The following is an 18,985-nucleotide window of genomic DNA, read 5'->3' as shown; positions in this document are numbered from 1 at the left end:
CATCTAAACAGCATTTTATTTATTTATTTTTTTTCAGGCAGCCACTTTTCACTCTCAACAAGAAGATCCAAACAAACCCTACTGGGTTTTGAGGTTTGTCTCTGAACACAGCGAATCAGAGTACTTTGACGTGAGAAAAGATACAGAAAGAGCAGATGAAATCAGGGCCATGAAACAAGCCTGGGAGACAACTGAGCCAGGAAGAGCAATCAAGGTCACTTGACAGAAAAGCTGCCAATTTTTTTTTTAATTAGGTGTGGTGTAAGGAAAAGTCTGTTGGCAAACCACTGTTTCTTTCTCCCCCTTAGGAACAGTATCTTTTCAGACACTGATTTTCTTAATGTTAAGGCCCCTTTGGCACACATTTGTAGAACCCTCTGATAGCCAGGGTTCTCTCACAAAAGCAAAGCAGAGCAGAGTAAGTACAAGCTCCAGCTGTGAATTTCTCCTTTCACATCATCTCTGGAAAGCTTCAAGTAAGATAACTTAAAAATGCATCTTGAGCAGCATAGTATAGATAGAGCGGAGAGTGGATGATCGACAATCTGCCTCTTCTTTCCCTTGTATTTGGGGGAAGAATCTTTGCCTTGATGACACTTGAGTTTGCCTTTCCTTTCCCCACTCAGAGTCACTGGAACACACCACACAGCCAGGAGCAACTGGCTGTAAAATAGCATATCAAGCTCTTGTTGTAGAACTGTCCCTTCATCAGTTTTTAAAGACAAATCATCATAATTGCAAAAGGCTTAGAGTTGAGTCTGTTTCCAGTGTAAGAAGAGCAGACCTAGTTAAACTGCCCAGGCATCCCACCTTCCTATTTGAGCACGGATAACATGTTGTTGAATGGACTGGCAATTGGTATGCAAAACAGGTTATGATGTGGTAATGTTTGTCCTCCAGGCTTCTCAGGCTCGTTTGCGTTACCTGAACAAATTCATGAAGAAACCCTCTGAAGTCTCAGAGGATGTGGTGTCTATGACCGAAGGCCCAATAAAACTGGATGAAGGTTAGTGAGTCTCATCAAAGCCGTAATATGCACTGGTACATACATATCTTCTCAGTATAGTAGATACGCTTGACAAAAAGGATATGTTTCACAATCTCTGGTTTTCAAGATCTTAAAGAGTAATGTGAATTCTTATCAACATAAAAAGAATTACCAAATTGCTTTTCCTTATCTTCTCATTTGACATCTGTATTTCTATCCTCTGAGATAAGGAAATATGTTCATTCCAAGATAGCAGTATGGAATTTAAAGGGAGGCCTATTAATATCACACTTGTCCCTTTAAATAAAAATGACTACATAGTATATTTTATATACTATAATATTTATACTGTTATATATGTATATATGTTATATATATTATTTCTATTATACTCCATATATGATATATTGCATAAATTATATATTGTATACATCATATGTGTATGTTATATGTGAGATACGTTATATTATTTTGAAAACCTAGAAAGCATCTCAGTAATATTTCTTTCTTATGTTATTTGTTTATATGCCCAGTGTTTTCTTTGTACACATACACAATGTCTCTACTCCCATCACCTGATCCCTCATCCCCTCTTCCATTCCCATGGGTTTCTACCACAAATAGCTAATCGTTTGACATTCATGTCTGTTGTGTTGTTTTATGTTGAGATTCTAAATATGAGGGGGGAAAACCAGGATATTTGTCCTTCTGAGTTTGCTTTAATTTACTCAGCTTGATGTTCTCCACTTCTATCCATTTTCCTCCAGATTATAAAATTCTATTCTTTATGATTAAATCATATTCTACTGTGTATATATGCCAAATTTCTTTCTTTGTTAAATATCAAGTAGAGCCCAATTAGTTTGGATATTACCATTAGAGTGGCATTTATTTCTGTTGTATGCTAACTTAGATTCCTTCAGGTTATAAAGTAGTTCTCTTTTAATTAGTTGAGGAATTTCCATACAGAAATGGATGGTTGGATTCATTTACAAACCACCAACTATGGCAGACATTTTTTTCCCTTGCCACCATCTTCTCCCTCATCCTCCAAACCCTTGACATTAGTGATTTGTTTTCTTGACAGTTTGGCAAATACCCATTCTGCCTGGAGTGAGGTAGAATCTCAAGGCAGTTTTTTTTTTATTTTTTTTCATCTGTAAGTAGTTGTGCAAAGGAGTTGCCATTCAACGAAGCTGAATACAGTGCATCCTGATCAATGCCACCTTTTCAACATTCTCATCCACCCCTCCCAACAATGCCTTGCCTTATTTTTCTTAGTTTTGCACGTTTATGCATTGAATTATTGACTGCATTCTCCCTAACCTTTCCTCTTCATTAGTCTACCCTCTCCCCTTGGGCCCATCCCCACTTCTTGCAAGTACCCACTTTTAGTGCTTATTTTGTTGGCCTTTGATTTTGCCTAAGAAACTATACTGTTTGAGTTCTCCCTTGAACCTACCAGGTTTCAGCGAATGAATACATTTGTAACCATTTACATACCACCCAATGTGTTTACTTATAGAGTTATGGGCTAATTCTAGCTTTCACATAAGAGGGAGAATATGTAACCCTTGTCTCTCTGGACTGGACTTACTTCACATAATATAATTTTTTAGTCTTTCCATTTCTTTACCGATAGCACCATTATTATTCTTTCTGATGGATAGGTAAAGTTGTATTGTGTATATAATACAACATTTTCTTGTTTAGTCTGATTCCAAACTTTACTGTAACCTAGTTAGTAATCTTTTGGATAAATGCCCAGAAGTGGATTTTCTAAGTCATAAGGTACTCATAAAGTAGTCCTATATTTAGTTTTGGAGGAATCTCCATACTGCTTTCCAGAGTGGTTAAACAAGTTTATATTCACACCAACAGTGTGATAGGTTCCCTTTTGGCAATATTTTCACCAGTATGTGTAACTGGTATAATAGATAAACATGTCTAGTGCAGTGTGTAGCCATCATAATAAAATAAGAAACAGAAATAAAGGGGGTAAAAAGTAAGAAAGAAGTGAAAATTACCTCAAGGTAAAGATGATCATATACTTACAAGACCTCCTTCCTCAAAGACTCTACAGAACCTTAGATTTGAAGTTGTTTTAGCAAAGTAGGAGAATATAAAATCACCATACCAAAAAAATCTAGTACTTTTTCTGTATCCCATCAAGGAACAGGATTAGAAATCAGGAGTCAGTTCCCTTCTCAACAGTTTCAAAAAATAAACCTGTCCAGGTTGCAAGACTTTTGCAGAAAAAAACTAAAACACTGAAGAAAGAAGAAGACAGACATTAGAAAATGGAAACAACATCCATGTTTACAGCGTTAATATCGTGAAAATTGCTACATTACTGAAACTAATTGCCAAATTTTGTAGTCCTCCTCAAAAGTTTAATGCCATTCTTTACAGAAATAAGAAAATCCTCAAATCCATACAAAAATCAACAAAATATACTAAATAACCAATGACTTCAAATTAACCTACAGAGCACATATAAAAGACTGAAACTTGATCCTTACCTCTCACTCTGTACCAAAAATCAATTGATTTTTAGGAGAAGAGAGAGGAGGAAATGCAGAGAAGAATCCAATATTTATCCTATAAAATTAAGAAGAGTGAGAAGAGGGGTAGTGAAGGGGGAGGTGAAACTGTTGAAAGGGATGATATTGATCAAAATATGTTGTATTCATAAACTTCTTTATTAAATGGAAACTCCTTTGTACAACTACCTAAGGAAAAATTCTTAATTAAAAGTCTTTAAGTGATATTTTAATAGCAAAGATCTTAATATAAGGTCTAAAATTTTGAATGTACTAAAAAGAAAACAAGATATAAGCATAAGCAGTAGCTTCCTGACTAAGACTGTAGTCGTCCATGAAATAGACACAAAAATGATAAATAGGATTACATCAAATTAAGAAGCCTTTGCACAGTGAAGGAAGTAGAGAGTGAAGCAAATATTTGCCAGATATTCAGCACTTACTGTATAAACAGCCTTGATAAGGAGCTCAAAAAATCAGATACCAAAATAATCCAATTAATAAGTGAATGAATTGAATCAGACTGTTCTCAGAAGAACAAAGAGCCAATATACACATGAAGAAATGCTCAAAGTATTTAGCCATCAAGTAATCTTACTAAGTTTACAAGATACCAAGAAATGAATACGGCTGCCGCTGGGGCCTCTACAAGTCACTACCTCCCTACTCATATAACTACTTCCATCTTCCACCACCGGGGAGTCTAAGGAGGCAAGAGGGAGTGGCCTCCCTGGTCACATTTCATCTTGAGGGTATCAGCCCTTCTTCCCACAGAATATTATAGATAGCTTAGATCACCCTCACTCTATTATCCCAGCTGAGCACTCTAATTTTTTGTGGTTGATATTGGTTGTGGGGCTTGAACTCAGGGCTTGGACAAAGTCCCTAAGCTCTTTTGCTCAAGGCTAGACATCTACCACTTTGAGTCATAGCCCCATTTCTGGTTTTTGCATGGTTAATTGGAGTTAAGAGTCTTGTGGGGGAGAACTCAGCCTCCTGCGTAGCTAGAATTATAGGCACGAGCCACTGGTATCTGGCTTTCTCTAATATTTTTATAACCTCACTTGGTGCCTACTATAGCTATAAGGCAGATGTTAATATTTCCATTGTACTTTACTTTTGCTGTATCATATATTTAGAAAGGAACAAATCTGGAATTTGAAATACTACTATTTGAAATAATACCATTATTCCTGTAATCATTAGAATCTAACATGCCAGAAAGTAAAGGTGAATACAATTCAGTAGTTGACCTTTGAGATATCCTTTACTGTTCTTGTGTTATGGATATTAGTTACAAGCAGGGAAGATTATCCAATACTACTGAAGTAAGGGGGCTAGAATTCATCTTGGATGCAGAAAAGTCAAGATTTTACCCAAAGATAGGTGAAGGAATACATGGGAAAGTACCAGGAATTTGCTAAGGTCTCAAGGAATTTGTTTTGCTATCAAAGGTGAGAGAAGAGATGCTTTTTGGGCATCAGAGGTAGGGAGATTTTAGCTCAGTAGGAATCTTTCTTAAAATTGGGACCATCAGACCAATGAGAATTCTTTGCTTTAAACAAGACTCAGAGAGTGCTGGTCTTGTCAACACATGCACACAGACATACATGTGTGTATACATACACACACAGGCATGCACACGTGCTTGTACGTACACACACACACACACACACACACACACACACACATGCAGTCAAGGTGCTGACTTCAGTAGTGCATCCATATTGATTTTTGCATAACCATTTATGTACATAGGAACCCGTCAGAAAGAGACATACATACATCACTGCCAAGGCCTTCCTCCTTCCCGTTCTGGCCACTTTCTCTATAAAGCAGTATGTGCTTCATATGTCCGACTGCGTAAGAATGGAATTCTTGTCATCCGGTGTAGTAAATTGTGTTTTGTAAATGATTTGTAAACTGTTGGATTAAACTGTGTTCCTTCTCTTTTCTCTTGGTCAGTCTTGCTTATAGGCATATATCAATTTCAGTAATATTTTTAAAGAACCAAACTGTGACTACTGGATGTTTCCCTCTTATTTCTATGTTTTCCCATGCTCTTTTATCTCTGCGTTTTATCTAAAACAATATAATGACTTATTATCTGCAATTAATAAATAGGGAAACTATGTCTTCCTGATGTAGAAGTTGTGATAGATTTACAGTTTTTTTCTTCATGGTCAATGGATCTAAAACAGTGAAAACAAAATTCTTGTTAAGAAAAATATCCCAGCCTTAAGATTTCAGAAGCAACTGCCCTTTATAGTCATATCATATGCATTACTTTATATATATACACATATTATATGTTATCTTAGCCTTGAACAAAACAAATCATACCTTTTTCTTCATCAAAAACAACTTTTCATGCCAGTAAATGCTGCCCTTTCTAAACATATGAAACAATCAAAGTTATAGAAGTTTAAATATGGTTTTGGAAAAATGAAAAAAGTGAAACATCACATTTTATGTATTCCCACTGCTGTTTCAGCGAATAGCCATCCCAAACAGGAAATATATAGCAAGAGCCTAGCCAAACTGTGTCAACTGAAAAAGGTAACATTTCATTTTAATCAGTTTTCTTCCTCCCAGAAAGTTAAGTGAATTTCATAGCAAGCGTCTGTCAGCCTCCCGCTCTTCTCCACTGGATGAACCTTCATCCCAGTATTCTTCATGATTTCAGCTTTCCTCACCATTCAGACATCCAGAAGACCTGAAATACTGTATGGAGTACAAAAGCAACAATAATCCAAGAATGGTGATTCATCCCTATAATCTTACCTTCTTAGATAGTAGAAATCAGAAGAGTCTTGTTCAATGTCAGCCTGTGCAAAAGTTGTAGAGCCTCTCATCTCAACATATGAAAAGCTGGAAACAGAAGTGCCAATACCAATCACCTCCACTGTGCAAGAATAGGAGGATCAAGGTCCAAACTGGCCCCAACAAAGGAATCATTTGAAAACAAAATTTTAAATTTTAAATATAAAATTTTAAATGTAAAAATAGAATTTAAAAGTCTGAGCATGCGACTCAAGTGGTAGATTGTCTGCATAACAATTACAAGGCTCTGAATTCAAATCATAGTACTGCCAAAAGAAAAATCAACTCCAGCTCAACCTGGGCTCTAGGTGATAATATTTTTTTTTCCTAGTGACATCCTGATATCCCACCTGATTTAGACAGTGGATGTCGTCTTTATATCCATGTCAATGCCAAAAATGTGCCTCACATTCTCCAAAATCTTTCTGATGAAGCTTATTAGCCAGACATCATGTTCATTTCTCTGGACTGAAGAATCTACGATTCCTTTTTCTCCCAAATGTGTTTTACAAGCTAGCATCCCATTTCCTCCCCTTCACTTTCAGAGTCATTATCATAATGTCCCAGAAGCTGTTCCTACATCTTGTTATTCTAACTTCTCCGATTTCTTGTTTCTTGCACACATGAGTTATAAGTATCTGCACTGGCAGGTTGTAAATACATATGACCAGGGATTTAGGATCATTCTTCGGAACATCAGAGTAGCACTGAAATGAAGGCTGAATCTTTGCCTCCTGATTGTGTTTGTAATGGATTAATTCTCTGAATAATACAGGCCTGAGCTGAAGGAACAGCTAGAACTCGTTCAGAATATCACACCTCCATCAACAAACTTCCTAGAGTTAAAACAAACAAATGTGATAAGAAAATAGCTGAAATTTCTGAAGATGATGGAAAAATAGGTTTGATTTATAGCCTCATAGGATGAAGATTTCCTTTAATAGAGACCATTACCTTTATTATGTTTAAAACAGAGGCCTGTGACAGACTTTTGGCTCATAGAGAGGAAGCAAAATTGAAAGGAAATAAAATGCAAGAGGTGCTGAATGGATCACATGTAGATGTATCAGAGGAAAAGTAGAGTACCCTTCCATCCTGGGAGAGGTGGCATGCAGAAAGGGGAATTGGGGAGCCCAAGAGGAAGAGGAAATAGAGTCTAGAAATGAAAGATGAATCCATCTTACATCTTTAAGAATACTTGAATTTAAGAAATTCATCTGAAAAAAATACAAGGAGCCAGAGATCTTGAAGGCCATAATGTTCCTAGTTTAATTAGTCGTATTTTAATTAAGTGTCCCTGCCCAAAGAAAAGTACCCTATCTAGCATTAAAGAATTCCCTGTGCATCTGAGCTAGTGGACTTTGCCTAGGCTCTCCTTTACAACAGCCAACCCCTCCACCCCTGAATTTAGGGGTGTCATTGGCATTTATGTTTTAAGATCCTGAGAAATCTTCCATTCTACCTATTTGGTCTGTGTTCATCATGATTTGAGGTACCGATGGTTGTCTTGCTAGTGCTCAGATTAGAAGGTGCAAAGCTTTGGAGTCCTCTCCTCCCAGTCCGTGCTCCAGTGAGCATGCCCTGTACCATTCTTTTGCACATGGGATTTAACCAAGTGTAAGCATTGTCAATAATATACATGTCATGTTGTAGGAGAAACACCATCATTTATCATGAAAGATGCACAGAGTAATCAGAGTATAGACTACAAAGATGTAACAGCAACACAATCAGGGAATTTGCAGTTGAAGAAGTGGCAGACACCCAAGGGCTCGAAGGATTTGCTAAAATCCATCAGCACTGAAAGTGGGGCGAGCATAGCAGGCAAGGAAGAATTTGAGCAGAGCACCAAGAAAGAAAGCACAGGTAAGTGTTGACCACATTGATGAGATGCATTTCTGTTTCGACGTGAACATCCTGTAAGAGGTCATAGGTCATGGCAAGGATATGTTAAGCTAATGTTAATAAAGTAACATTTCATTTTAACCAGTTTTCTTTCTCCCAGAAAGTTAAGGGAATTTCATAGCAAGCGTCTGTCAGCCTCCCGCTCTTCTCCACTGGATGAACCTTCATCCCAGTATTCTTCATGATTTCAGCTTTCCTCACCATTCAGACATCCAGAAGACCTGAAATACTGTATGGAGTACAAAAGCAACAATAATCCAGGAATGGTGACTCATCCCTATAATCTTAGCTTCTTAGTAGAAATCAGAAGAGTCTTGTTCAATGTCAGCCTGTGCAAAAGTTGTAGAGACTCATCTCAACAAATGAAAAGCTGGAGACAGAAGTGCCAATACCAATCACCTCCACTGTGCAAGAATAGGAGGATCAAGGTCCAAACTGGCCCCAACAAAGGAATCATTTGAAAACAATAATGAAATTTAAAAGTCTGAGCATGTGACTCAAGTGGTAGATTGTCTGCATAACAATTACAAGGCTCTGAATTCAAATCATAGTACTGCCAAAAGAAAAATCAACTCCAGCTCAACCTGGGCTCTAGGTGATAATATTTTTTTTTCCTAGTGACATCCTGATATCCCACCTGATTTAGACAGTGGATGTCGTCTTTATATCCATGTCAATGCCAAAAATGTGCCTCACATTCTCCAAAATCTTTCTGATGAAGCTTATTAGCCAGACATCATGTTCATTTCTCTGGACTGAAGAATCTACGATTCCTTTTTCTCCCAAATGTGTTTTACAAGCTAGCATCCCATTTCCTCCCCTTCACTTTCAGAGTCATTATCATAATGTCCCAGAAGCTGTTCCTACATCTTGTTATTCTAACTTCTCCGATTTCTTGTTTCTTGCACACATGAGTTATAAGTATCTGCACTGGCAGGTTGTAAATACATATGACCAGGGATTTAGGATCATTCTTCGGAACATCAGAGTAGCACTGAAATGAAGGCTGAATCTTTGCCTCCTGATTGTGTTTGTAATGGATTAATTGTCTCAATAATACAGGCCTGAGCTGAAGGAACAGCTAGAACTCGTTCAGAATATCACACCTCCATCAACAAACTTCCTAGAGTTAAAACAAACAAATGTGATAAGAAAATAGCTGAAATTTCTGAAGATGATGGAAAAATAGGTTTGATTTATAGCCTCATAGGATGAAGATTTCCTTTAATAGAGACCATTACCTTTATTATGTTTAAAACAGAGGCCTGTGACAGACTTTTGGCTCATAGAGAGGAAGCAAAATTGAAAGGAAATAAAATGCAAGAGGTGCTGAATGGATCACATGTAGATGTATCAGAGGAAAAATAGAGTACCCTTCCATCCTGGGAGAGGTGGCATGCAGAAAGGGGAATTGGGGAGCCCAAGAGGAAGAGGAAATAGAGTCTAGAAATGAAAGATGAATCCATCTTACATCTTTAAGAATACTTGAATTTAAGAAATTCATCTGAAAAAAATACAAGGAGCCAGAGATCTTGAAGGCCATAATGTTCCTAGTTTAATTAGTCGTATTTTAATTAAGTGTCCCTGCCCAAAGAAAAGTACCCTATCTAGCATTAAAGAATTCCCTGTGCATCTGAGCTAGTGGACTTTGCCTAGGCTCTCCTTTACAACAGCCAACCCCTCCACCCCTGAATTTAGGGGTGTCATTGGCATTTATGTTTTAAGATCCTGAGAAATCTTCCATTCTACCTATTTGGTCTATGTACATCATTATTTGAGGTACCGATGGTTGTCTTGCTAGTGCTCAGATTAGAAGGTGCAAAGCTTTGGAGTCCTCTCCTCCCAGTCCGTGCTCCAGTGAGCATGCCCTGTACCATTCTTTTGCACATGGGATTTAACCAAGTGTAAGCATTGTCAATAATATACATGTCATGTTGTAGGAGAAACACCATCATTTATCATGAAAGATGCACAGAGTAATCAGAGTATAGACTACAAAGATGTAACAGCAACACAATCAGGGAATTTGCAGTTGAAGAAGTGGCAGACACCCAAGGGCTCGAAGGATTTGCTAAAATCCATCAGCACTGAAAGTGGGGCGAGCATAGCAGGCAAGGAAGAATTTGAGCAGAGCACCAAGAAAGAAAGCACAGGTAAGTGTTGACCACATTGATGAGATGCATTTCTGTTTCGACGTGAACATCCTGTAAGAGGTCATAGGTCATGGCAAGGATATGTTAAGCTAGTGTTAATAAAGTAGAACGGCCTGTAGTAGAGATACCTAGAATTACTTTGCAGAGTTGATACTCAAGAGCTTAGATACAGAACCTAAAGATAAATGGGCTCCTCCAAGAGAAAATGAAAACAGAAAAACACCAAAAGAAAATTAACAGGCATATTTTTCAGCCATCACATATCCCACACCTCTGGTTGATAAAAAATAATATGTTCTTCTAAGTCAAATCCAACAGAATTTGTGTATAAAAGAAATGGCCCAAGTCTGAAATACCAGAAGTAGAATTAATAGATACATTTCTTAAGAAATTTTTGATAGGGGGAAGGGATGGGGGAGAAAATGAGAGAGGGGGAACAATGTTCAACAAGAATTGTCTTCACGGGTCCAGGAGTTTGGCCTAGTGGTAGAGTGCTTGCCTAGCATGCACGAAGACCCCAGTTCAATTCCTTGGTACCACATACATAAAAAAAAGTCGGAAGTGGTGCTGAGGCTCAAGTGGTAGAGCTCTAGCTTTGAGAAAGTCCAAGGACAGTGCTCAGGCCCTGAGATCAAGCCCAGCCCAGGACTGGCAAAAACAGAAATTAAAAAAAAAAAGAATTATCCTCACTTCTTTACTAGGTAACTTTGTAACCTTCTGTACATCACTTTTACAATAAAAATATATAACATGAAATTTTAGAAGTATGATCTCTTAGCAATCATGATTGAAAAGTGTTGCTTCTTAGAATAGCTGTTATCAAAAGGCTGATATTTTAGGACTGCTTTGTTTCATGCTCTAAAATGAAAAACATGATTGAATTTATATTTTATTCATGGACGAGAGCCAGGAATTATGTGACTGCTTGGTTTCTTCACAAGTACTTAATAGACTTATGTACATTTTTTTAATGAAAAAGAAATTTGGATTACTTTTCTACTTTTAAAAGATTTTCATTTAGTGACATTTCTGAGTACCTGAAACTTGAAAAAGGCATTGTGAATTTATCAATTTTCAGTACTGATACAGTCTATTATACCATACTAGTAGAGACAAGATGAAATAGTGGGTAGAGTGACTTCCAAATGACAGAGTGAAAACTCAACACTTGTCACAACTCCTAACCTGTCCCCAAATGACAAGCTGGAAAACACTGATTTGAAATATTTGTAAAATATTCAAATGAGCTGAAAGCATGCAACTCAATAAAAATATTTTTTAAAAAAACAAGAATAAGCCTAATTATATTAGTTTTCTCATGCTGTTAAAACAATCCTAAACGTAAAATAAATTGAGTCTACACAAACTTGTGTCCTATAGTTGTGTTTGGTTTTTCTGAGACAGTCTATGAATCCATAATGCTGTCTCCAGTTTATGAGATATATGCCACTGTGTCTATCTTTGTATTTTAGTTTTAGAAAGAAGAATTTCTTTTCTTTTTCAATTTCTAGGGTCTCCTACCTCCTTTAAAGGCCAACAACTTGTCTGTCTGTCTGTCTGCCTGCCTGCCTGCCTGGTGCCTGCCTTCTTGAAGTCTGTCTGCCTGACTGTCTGTCTGCCTGTCTGTCTGTCTGTCTGCTTGTCTGTCTGTCTGTCTGCTTGTCTGTCTGTCTCGGGCTCTCTCATCAATCACTGGTCTTTGCTCCCCTGCCTGCACCGATCTTTTTCTTAGAAGAGCTCATGTGATTGCACTGGGCACACCTGAACAGTACAGGATGTATCTGCTAAGTCCTTGCATCCATCAGTCTCTCCATCACACCTAGGATAGGCAAGGGATTCCTGGCCAAGTACTGTTGAGTTCTCTCATTATTCTCAATGTCAGGGGGCCATGAGTTACAGGCAGCCCTGCATCAGTGCCCCAAGGCTCCATGAGAAAGTTCCCTGCCCATCAACAGTGCTGAAAGCAATAGAATTTTGTGGCACACAATTGAGGGAGGCCAGTATCACAACCTTCTGAAATCACCAAATAATTAACCAGGGCTGTCTGAGTGACAAAACAGCCACAGTGGGTTTTGATAAGCTGCAAATATTCTTTTTTTATATAAGCCCCAAATATTCTTATGTATTTGGAAGTCTACACCCATATACAGGGTTGTACGTACACTCAAGCAGTCCTAGGGAGTCAATCTGTTTGTCCCTGGCTCAGCATATGACCAGAAGCACGGACAGTCCCAACAGACAGAATTTGACTTTATGTCCTAAACTTCGCAGGGGTACCACCTTACAAGGTGGAAGCTCTACTGTCTCACAGCATTTAAAAAAACTTCTGACATCTATTCTGCCCCAAAGGTTGTCTTAAAGTTCTAGTTAAAATTGGTACATATGCCATCACTCATCTCAGGTGGGGAGAGAGTTGTTCTATGGACAGTATCGGTAGTAGGTTGACATGAACTTTTGGAAACCTATGTCTTTGTTTTCCAGCTGGGTCTCACTCCAGATCCCCCACAATTTTGGAAACATCTCCACAAGTAATTCGCAAAGCACTAGAACATGTGGACTTAAATCAATACATACGGTGAGTTTTCTACAGCATGACTAACGCAAGCAATTGTGTCCACACAACACAGGTTGCCAATGGACAAAATTTCAGATGAAATGATTATCCCATCATCAGTGTGGATTTCAAATTAGGTAAACGGACTTGTTAAAACAATCATAAAAGCACTCACATGGCTTTTGAATTTGAAGTTTTATTAAGAAAAGGTGAAATACAGAAAATTTCCATTATATCTACTATCTTTTTAAATTTAGATTAAATTTTATTAAGAACTAGGTAAGCTGGGTATGGTGGCTCGCCTGTAATCCTGGCTACCCAGGGGACTGAGAACTGAGGATCGTGGTTCAAAGCCAGCCAAGGGCACTGGCAAAGTCCGTGAGACTCATCTCCAATTAACCTCTGGAAAATCAGAAGTGGCGCTCTGGCCCAAGGGCTAGGGCAGTAGCCTTGAGCTGAAGCGTGTAGGGACAGTGCCCAGGCCCAGAGTTCAAGTCCCACAACCTACCTCCCCCAAAACAAAAGAACTGTGTAAAAGTAGTAATAGAGATAAATCTGCTGGGCATACTTATATGTTTGAAAAGCACTATCAAAAGCATTTAACTACATAAACTCAGAAGGAAAACAGGAGGTGGAATGTCCCATAATCACTTTGTCAAGTTGTATTTCCAAGTTTACTGATGTTTTCTTTTTAAAATTTTTATTATTTAGTAATTGTATGAAGCATTCCAATTCCATAAGTCAGGCTATAAGTACAATGCTTCTTGATTACTGTTACCCCTTCTAGTTTTCTCCCTGAGTTTTCCCTCTCCTATCCCTACCCTCGAGTCACATAGTTCAGTTTTTACATTTGCACGTCAAATATAATGATGTTCATATTTGCTGCATTTATATTTTCCAGAATTGTTTCAACTTACATCAGTGATTTATTTAGCATAGCCCATTTAACAATCAATAGTATATTTTTCCTTCTTTATTTTTTGTCAGCCATAGGGCTTGAACTCAACACCTGGGTACTATCCCTGAGCACTTTTGCTCAAGGATAGTCCTCTACTATTTTGAGCCATAACACCACTCCTGGTGGTTAATTGGAGATAACAGAGTCTCATGGACTTTCCTGCTTGGCCTGGCTTAGAACTGTGATCCTCAGATCTCAGCCTCCCAAGTAGCTAGGATTACAAACATGAGCCACAAGCACCTGGCTTATTAGGATATTTTTTTTTTCTGTTGCTGAGAATTTGATTCAGACCACAACACTGTTGATGTGGTTTCAAATTTCTGAATCCTAAAGTAAAATGTATTCCAAGTTCTCAAATGATTCATGTATTGCTTTTGGTGATTTTAAACCAAGGAGAACAAGAGAAGATGTTACCATGCAGACAGATGAGCTAAGCAATCAGCAAGCAATGCAGAAGGCTGAAGAAATTCATCAGTTTCGGCAATACAGGACCAGAATGCTTAGCGTTAGAGACATTGATCAAGAAGAGCGGTGTAAGCTGAAGGATGAAGTTGTGGACATGTATGGAGAGATGCGGGTAAGTTCAGGAGCGCTACGAGAGTCACAGTGGACATGCCGTGCGTCTTTTAACCAATGAGGACATTGTCTCCTATTGGATAAGAATATGTTACAGCCATGTTTCCAGTCAATTACAGACATCCTCGTCAAACGTAGGGGTGTTAGGAAACACACACAGGGTCACTGCAGCTTTAGTGATCTAATCCACAAGATGTGACCACCCAGAAGATTGGGAAACATTTATCAACGCAGTGCCAATGGAATAGCAAATCACTGTGCTCTTCTTTATTAGAACATCTCCCTTGAATGTCCTTCCCCCAGTCAGCCAGAGGCTTACATCCTCAGCTCATCAACCATCTCACCAACGGAGAGACCTCTCTTTCATACCTAGCACCTTGGCATCACATGACCATGCCCAGCTCAATGTTTCTCTCAAAACACTTATTCTATACGTGTTCTCTCTTAGTCATTCAACACGAAGGTAAGTGGAACACATTATTTATTCATATATAAAGAAGACATTTTTAGTCTGGGTCCACTAGAATCTAGACTTCATAGAACTCCATATGACAGACTTGATTTGGGTTTCACAGTTGTTTCCCCAGATCCTGTTAAAGAGATTATCTTACCTTACCTGAAGTGCATTTAATAAGCCAGTTAGTCAGTGAATCAATGAATATTGAAATTGTTTAGATTCGAATTTTCATGTAAGAAACAATTTAAATGTCCAGACAAAAGGAAATTTCATGGCTGCTGTTCTTTTTTGTGTGTGTGTTTGATAACCAGGCTAACATAATGGAAGTGAGATGGAGGAAAAAAAATGACTATCACACCTTTGAGTTTAGACCCCGTCTAAGTGTGATAAACAAAAGTACAAAAGACATGTGAAAGGGTATCAATGTATGGGAATTAATGCACCTTCTATCTGGCAAATATCATGTAACCCTTCTATTAATTACAATAAAAATATATGAAAAAAGTACAAAAGATAATGCCCTAGTTTGGACTGAAGCTATTTTTCTCTCGCTGTCTCTGTCTCTCTGTCGCTGTCTCTATCTCTTTTCCCCCTCTCTCCCCCTCTCCCTCTCTTCCTCCCTCCCTTTTTTCTCCTTTCCTCTTTTCCTCCCTCTATTTCTTCCTCCTTCCATCTTTCCCCATCTCCTCTCCTTCCCTTGGCCTTCTCTACATGTTATTTATCTCATCTTCTGCTTATACGCTTGATGTAGAGAATCTGGTTTTATGAGGACAGATGTAGTATATTTGTATCACCAAAAGCTATGAGACATCTGAGTCCAATATCCAGTTGCGCCAACATCTCAACATACTATGCCTATTGCCCCAAAGGGAAAATGCTCAAACAATTCAAGATGAAAGAAGAGCCAGCATCTCTAGAAAGTTCTCTTCGGGAAATCCTTACTTCACTAATCCTTACTATCTGATTACATCCATTCTGAACTGTAAATAACAATGTGACCACTTCTGTACTAAGAGGTGGAGATGTAAAGGAAAATCAGCAGAGGTGACAGATAAAGGACAGCTAGTGAGCAGATGACAGTTACGTTCAAAAACCAAAATAAATTCAGTTGGCCTGAGGAATAGGACCAAGAAATGATCTTGGACTTGGCTGTGTATTGACAATTGGTGTGCTTGGAAGTGATAAGAAAGTGAATCAATTAGGAATTATTATTTGGAAGTTCTTTGAAGACTTCTTGGGTATACTGTGTCAGGGCTAGAATATAATAAGTGATTTTAGTAATATATTGAGCATAGTTACTCTGTTAGAAATGGATTATGTCTGAACTCATTTAAAGCAGGTAGTTGATATACTTAAATCTCTACCAGTTCCACAGTTTATCCCCTATTCTGCCTTTATTTTTCACTCATTCTTTCCTAAGCCTCACACTGCCAATTGTTTTGTGTATTTATAAATATAACCTCATTTTTACCTTGAATAATCTAATGATGATACTTAAGAATATCATGCATAAGGATGGGGTAAAGGAACAGTATTACTGTTTGTTTGTTTTTTTTTTTCCTGAGAACATATGTTGATATTTGTGGAATTGATCTGCCTGCGGTTTTCTTTGCAACTAGGATGCCTTAGATGAAGCAAGGGCGAAAATCTTCAGCATCCGGGAAGATTATCGGAACAAGCTGATAGAGGCTGAGCGCCTGCGGCTGGAAGTGCTGGCTGCTCAGGAGGCTGCAGTGGAATCAGAAAGGAAGGCTCTGGAGAGGAAGGCCACGGGCCCAGACCCCCAGAAAAAAAAGAAAGGAAAGAAAAAGTAACCAGGAGATGACCAAGACTTCTCTTACAGAGGCAAAAAAAAAATTAAGTGATTAATGTATCTGTTGAAAAACTATTAGGCCAATTAAAAATAGAAATTGTCTTAAAATATTCTTTATCCACTTTATTATTAAGGTGTTAGTTTTTCTCAGAAAGTTAGTGTTTGAAGTCTTCCATTTGAAATGTTTCAATAGCAGATCTTGAAAGTACAATAAAATGAAAACGTAGTCTGGATTTTTAGCTAGTAGCAATATAAGATCATGAATGAGCCAACAGGATTATATTTGAACAACTCCATAATGACAAAAATAGCTATTGTCATTAGAAGAAATTTAGTCTCATACTTTAAAGTCTTTAAAATGTTAATAACTGAACGAGGGTGGATCACTTCTGTAACCTTAGCTCTTCAGGAGGCCAAGACCTGAAGATCATGGTTTGAAGCCAGCATGGGAAGCAAAGTTCTTAAGACTCTTGTCTTAAACTAGTTCCCTTCTCCATACACACACACACACACACACACACACACACACACACACACACGCCAGAAGTTGGAGCTGTGGCTCAAGTGGTAAGTGGTAGAACACTAAGCAAAAAACAAAAAAGAGGACAATACCCAGGCCCCGAGTTCAAGCCATAGGATGAGCACAGAAAACAATTTCATAAGTAGACTTCATAATCATTCAATTTCTTTCCTCCCTCCCTCCCTCCCTCCCTCCCTTCCTCCCTCCCTCCCTCCCTCCCTTCCTCCCTCCCTTCCTTCCTTCTTTCCTTCCTTGTTTCTATCCAGCCAAGTACTAGGTTGTTTTTGTTGTTTTGCCAGTCCTGAAGCTTGAACACAGGGCCTGGGCATTGTCCCTGAGCCTCTCTGTGCACAAGGCTAGTGCTCTACCACTTGAGCCACAGTGCCACTTGTGGCTTTTTCTGAGTAATTTATTCACAGTAAAAGTCTCCAGGCTAGTTTGGAACCCCAGTCCTCAGATCTCAGCCTCCTGAGTAGCTAGGATTATAGGCATGAGCCACAGAAGTCCTATCATTCAGTTTTTGAAAGCTGCGTGTAAGTAAACCTTTCTGGCCAAAAGTGGTTCTGGTACCATGCACTCAAAATGTTACTGACTTGGGAGCCTGAGCGTGTGATGAACTCGTCCCGCATCCAAATCGCAGCCCCACAGGACCGTGAATGGGTTTTGTGAGCCCGAGTTAGGTCATTGCAGTGTATGCGAATCAACAGAAACACCAAGGACCACCTCAGATGAAAACTACCATCAGTGGTTGCAGTCTCATTATATTCTCCTATAAATATTTTAACTCACAATACATAATGTATGAGTTATTTTTTATTACTGTTGCTTTGACAAAATACTTGAAAGGCCAGCTTAAAAGGAGGAATTATTTCTTTTGCTTGAAGTTTCCTGGGTTCCTGTGGTGCATGCATGCTCAGACATCACAGTGGTGGGAGGGAGTGAAGAGGAGACTGCTTGCTTCCAGGAAAACAGGAAGGAGAGAAGGGAGAAGTCGGGCATTGAGAAACCTGCCCAGACCTGCCTCCTCCCTAAACCCCATCTAGTTTCTGCCATCTCCAAAGATAGCACCACCAGGGGCTAAGGTTGTAGTGAGAGGCTTGCCACCGTGTACCAGGCCCTGGATTCCACCTCAGCACCACCAAAAACAGTAGTGCCACCTGCTGCAAAACAAGTGCTCAGTACAGAGTTCATGGGAAACTTCCATATTCAAAGCACAGCACATGGACAAGTGAATTCAACAAAGGGGCTAGGAAGAAGAAAGTGAGGAATGTCTCTTGAATATGAAAGGCAGGGAGAACAAATCCATATGCAAAATAATAAAACAAGGACTATTGTCATATACAAGACACAGTCCTTAACTCAAATGGCCTAAAGACTTGAGTATATAAAACTAATACATCTAATACACAAATCATAAAACTCTCAGAACAAAACATAGGGTCAAATGATTTTGGATAAGACAATCTACACAGTGGAATCCCTTTCTGCTTTACTTTTAACTGGAGATAAGAGTCTGGCTTCAAACTATGATCTTCAGATCTCAGCCGTCTGAGTATCTATGTTAACATGCATGGGCCACTAGAGCCCATCTTTTAATTGACTTTTAACATCTATTTATCATGCAAAATATGAACTCTAGTCTCAGTGTCACCACACTATATACCTATTATTTTCACAAAAAGAAATATGGCATAG

At 38.5% G+C, this 18,985-nt stretch overlaps 1 protein-coding gene across 1 annotated transcript in view; it reads left to right on the top strand.

The window, feature by feature from the left end:
• Positions 1–16,878, top strand: part of Adgb (androglobin) — a 99,624-nt gene extending 82,746 nt beyond the window's left edge. The window contains exons 32-37 of the mRNA XM_090337995.1: positions 38–214; positions 901–1,006; positions 8,008–8,220; positions 12,894–12,987; positions 14,318–14,501; positions 16,577–16,878. Coding sequence (XP_090194121.1) covers positions 38–214; positions 901–1,006; positions 8,008–8,220; positions 12,894–12,987; positions 14,318–14,501; positions 16,577–16,771 — 969 coding nt within the window. The 3' untranslated portion in view covers positions 16,772–16,878. The remainder of the gene's footprint in view (positions 1–37; positions 215–900; positions 1,007–8,007; positions 8,221–12,893; positions 12,988–14,317; positions 14,502–16,576) is intronic.
• The last annotated feature ends 2,107 nt before the right edge of the window (positions 16,879–18,985 follow it).

The sequence above is a fragment of the Megascapheus bottae genome, chromosome 8 (genome assembly GCF_031878675.1).
Source record: "Megascapheus bottae isolate mThoBot1 chromosome 8, mThoBot2.hap1, whole genome shotgun sequence".
Classification (NCBI taxonomy): Eukaryota; Metazoa; Chordata; class Mammalia; order Rodentia; family Geomyidae; genus Megascapheus; species Megascapheus bottae.
This window is presented reverse-complemented; position numbering and strand designations above follow the sequence as displayed.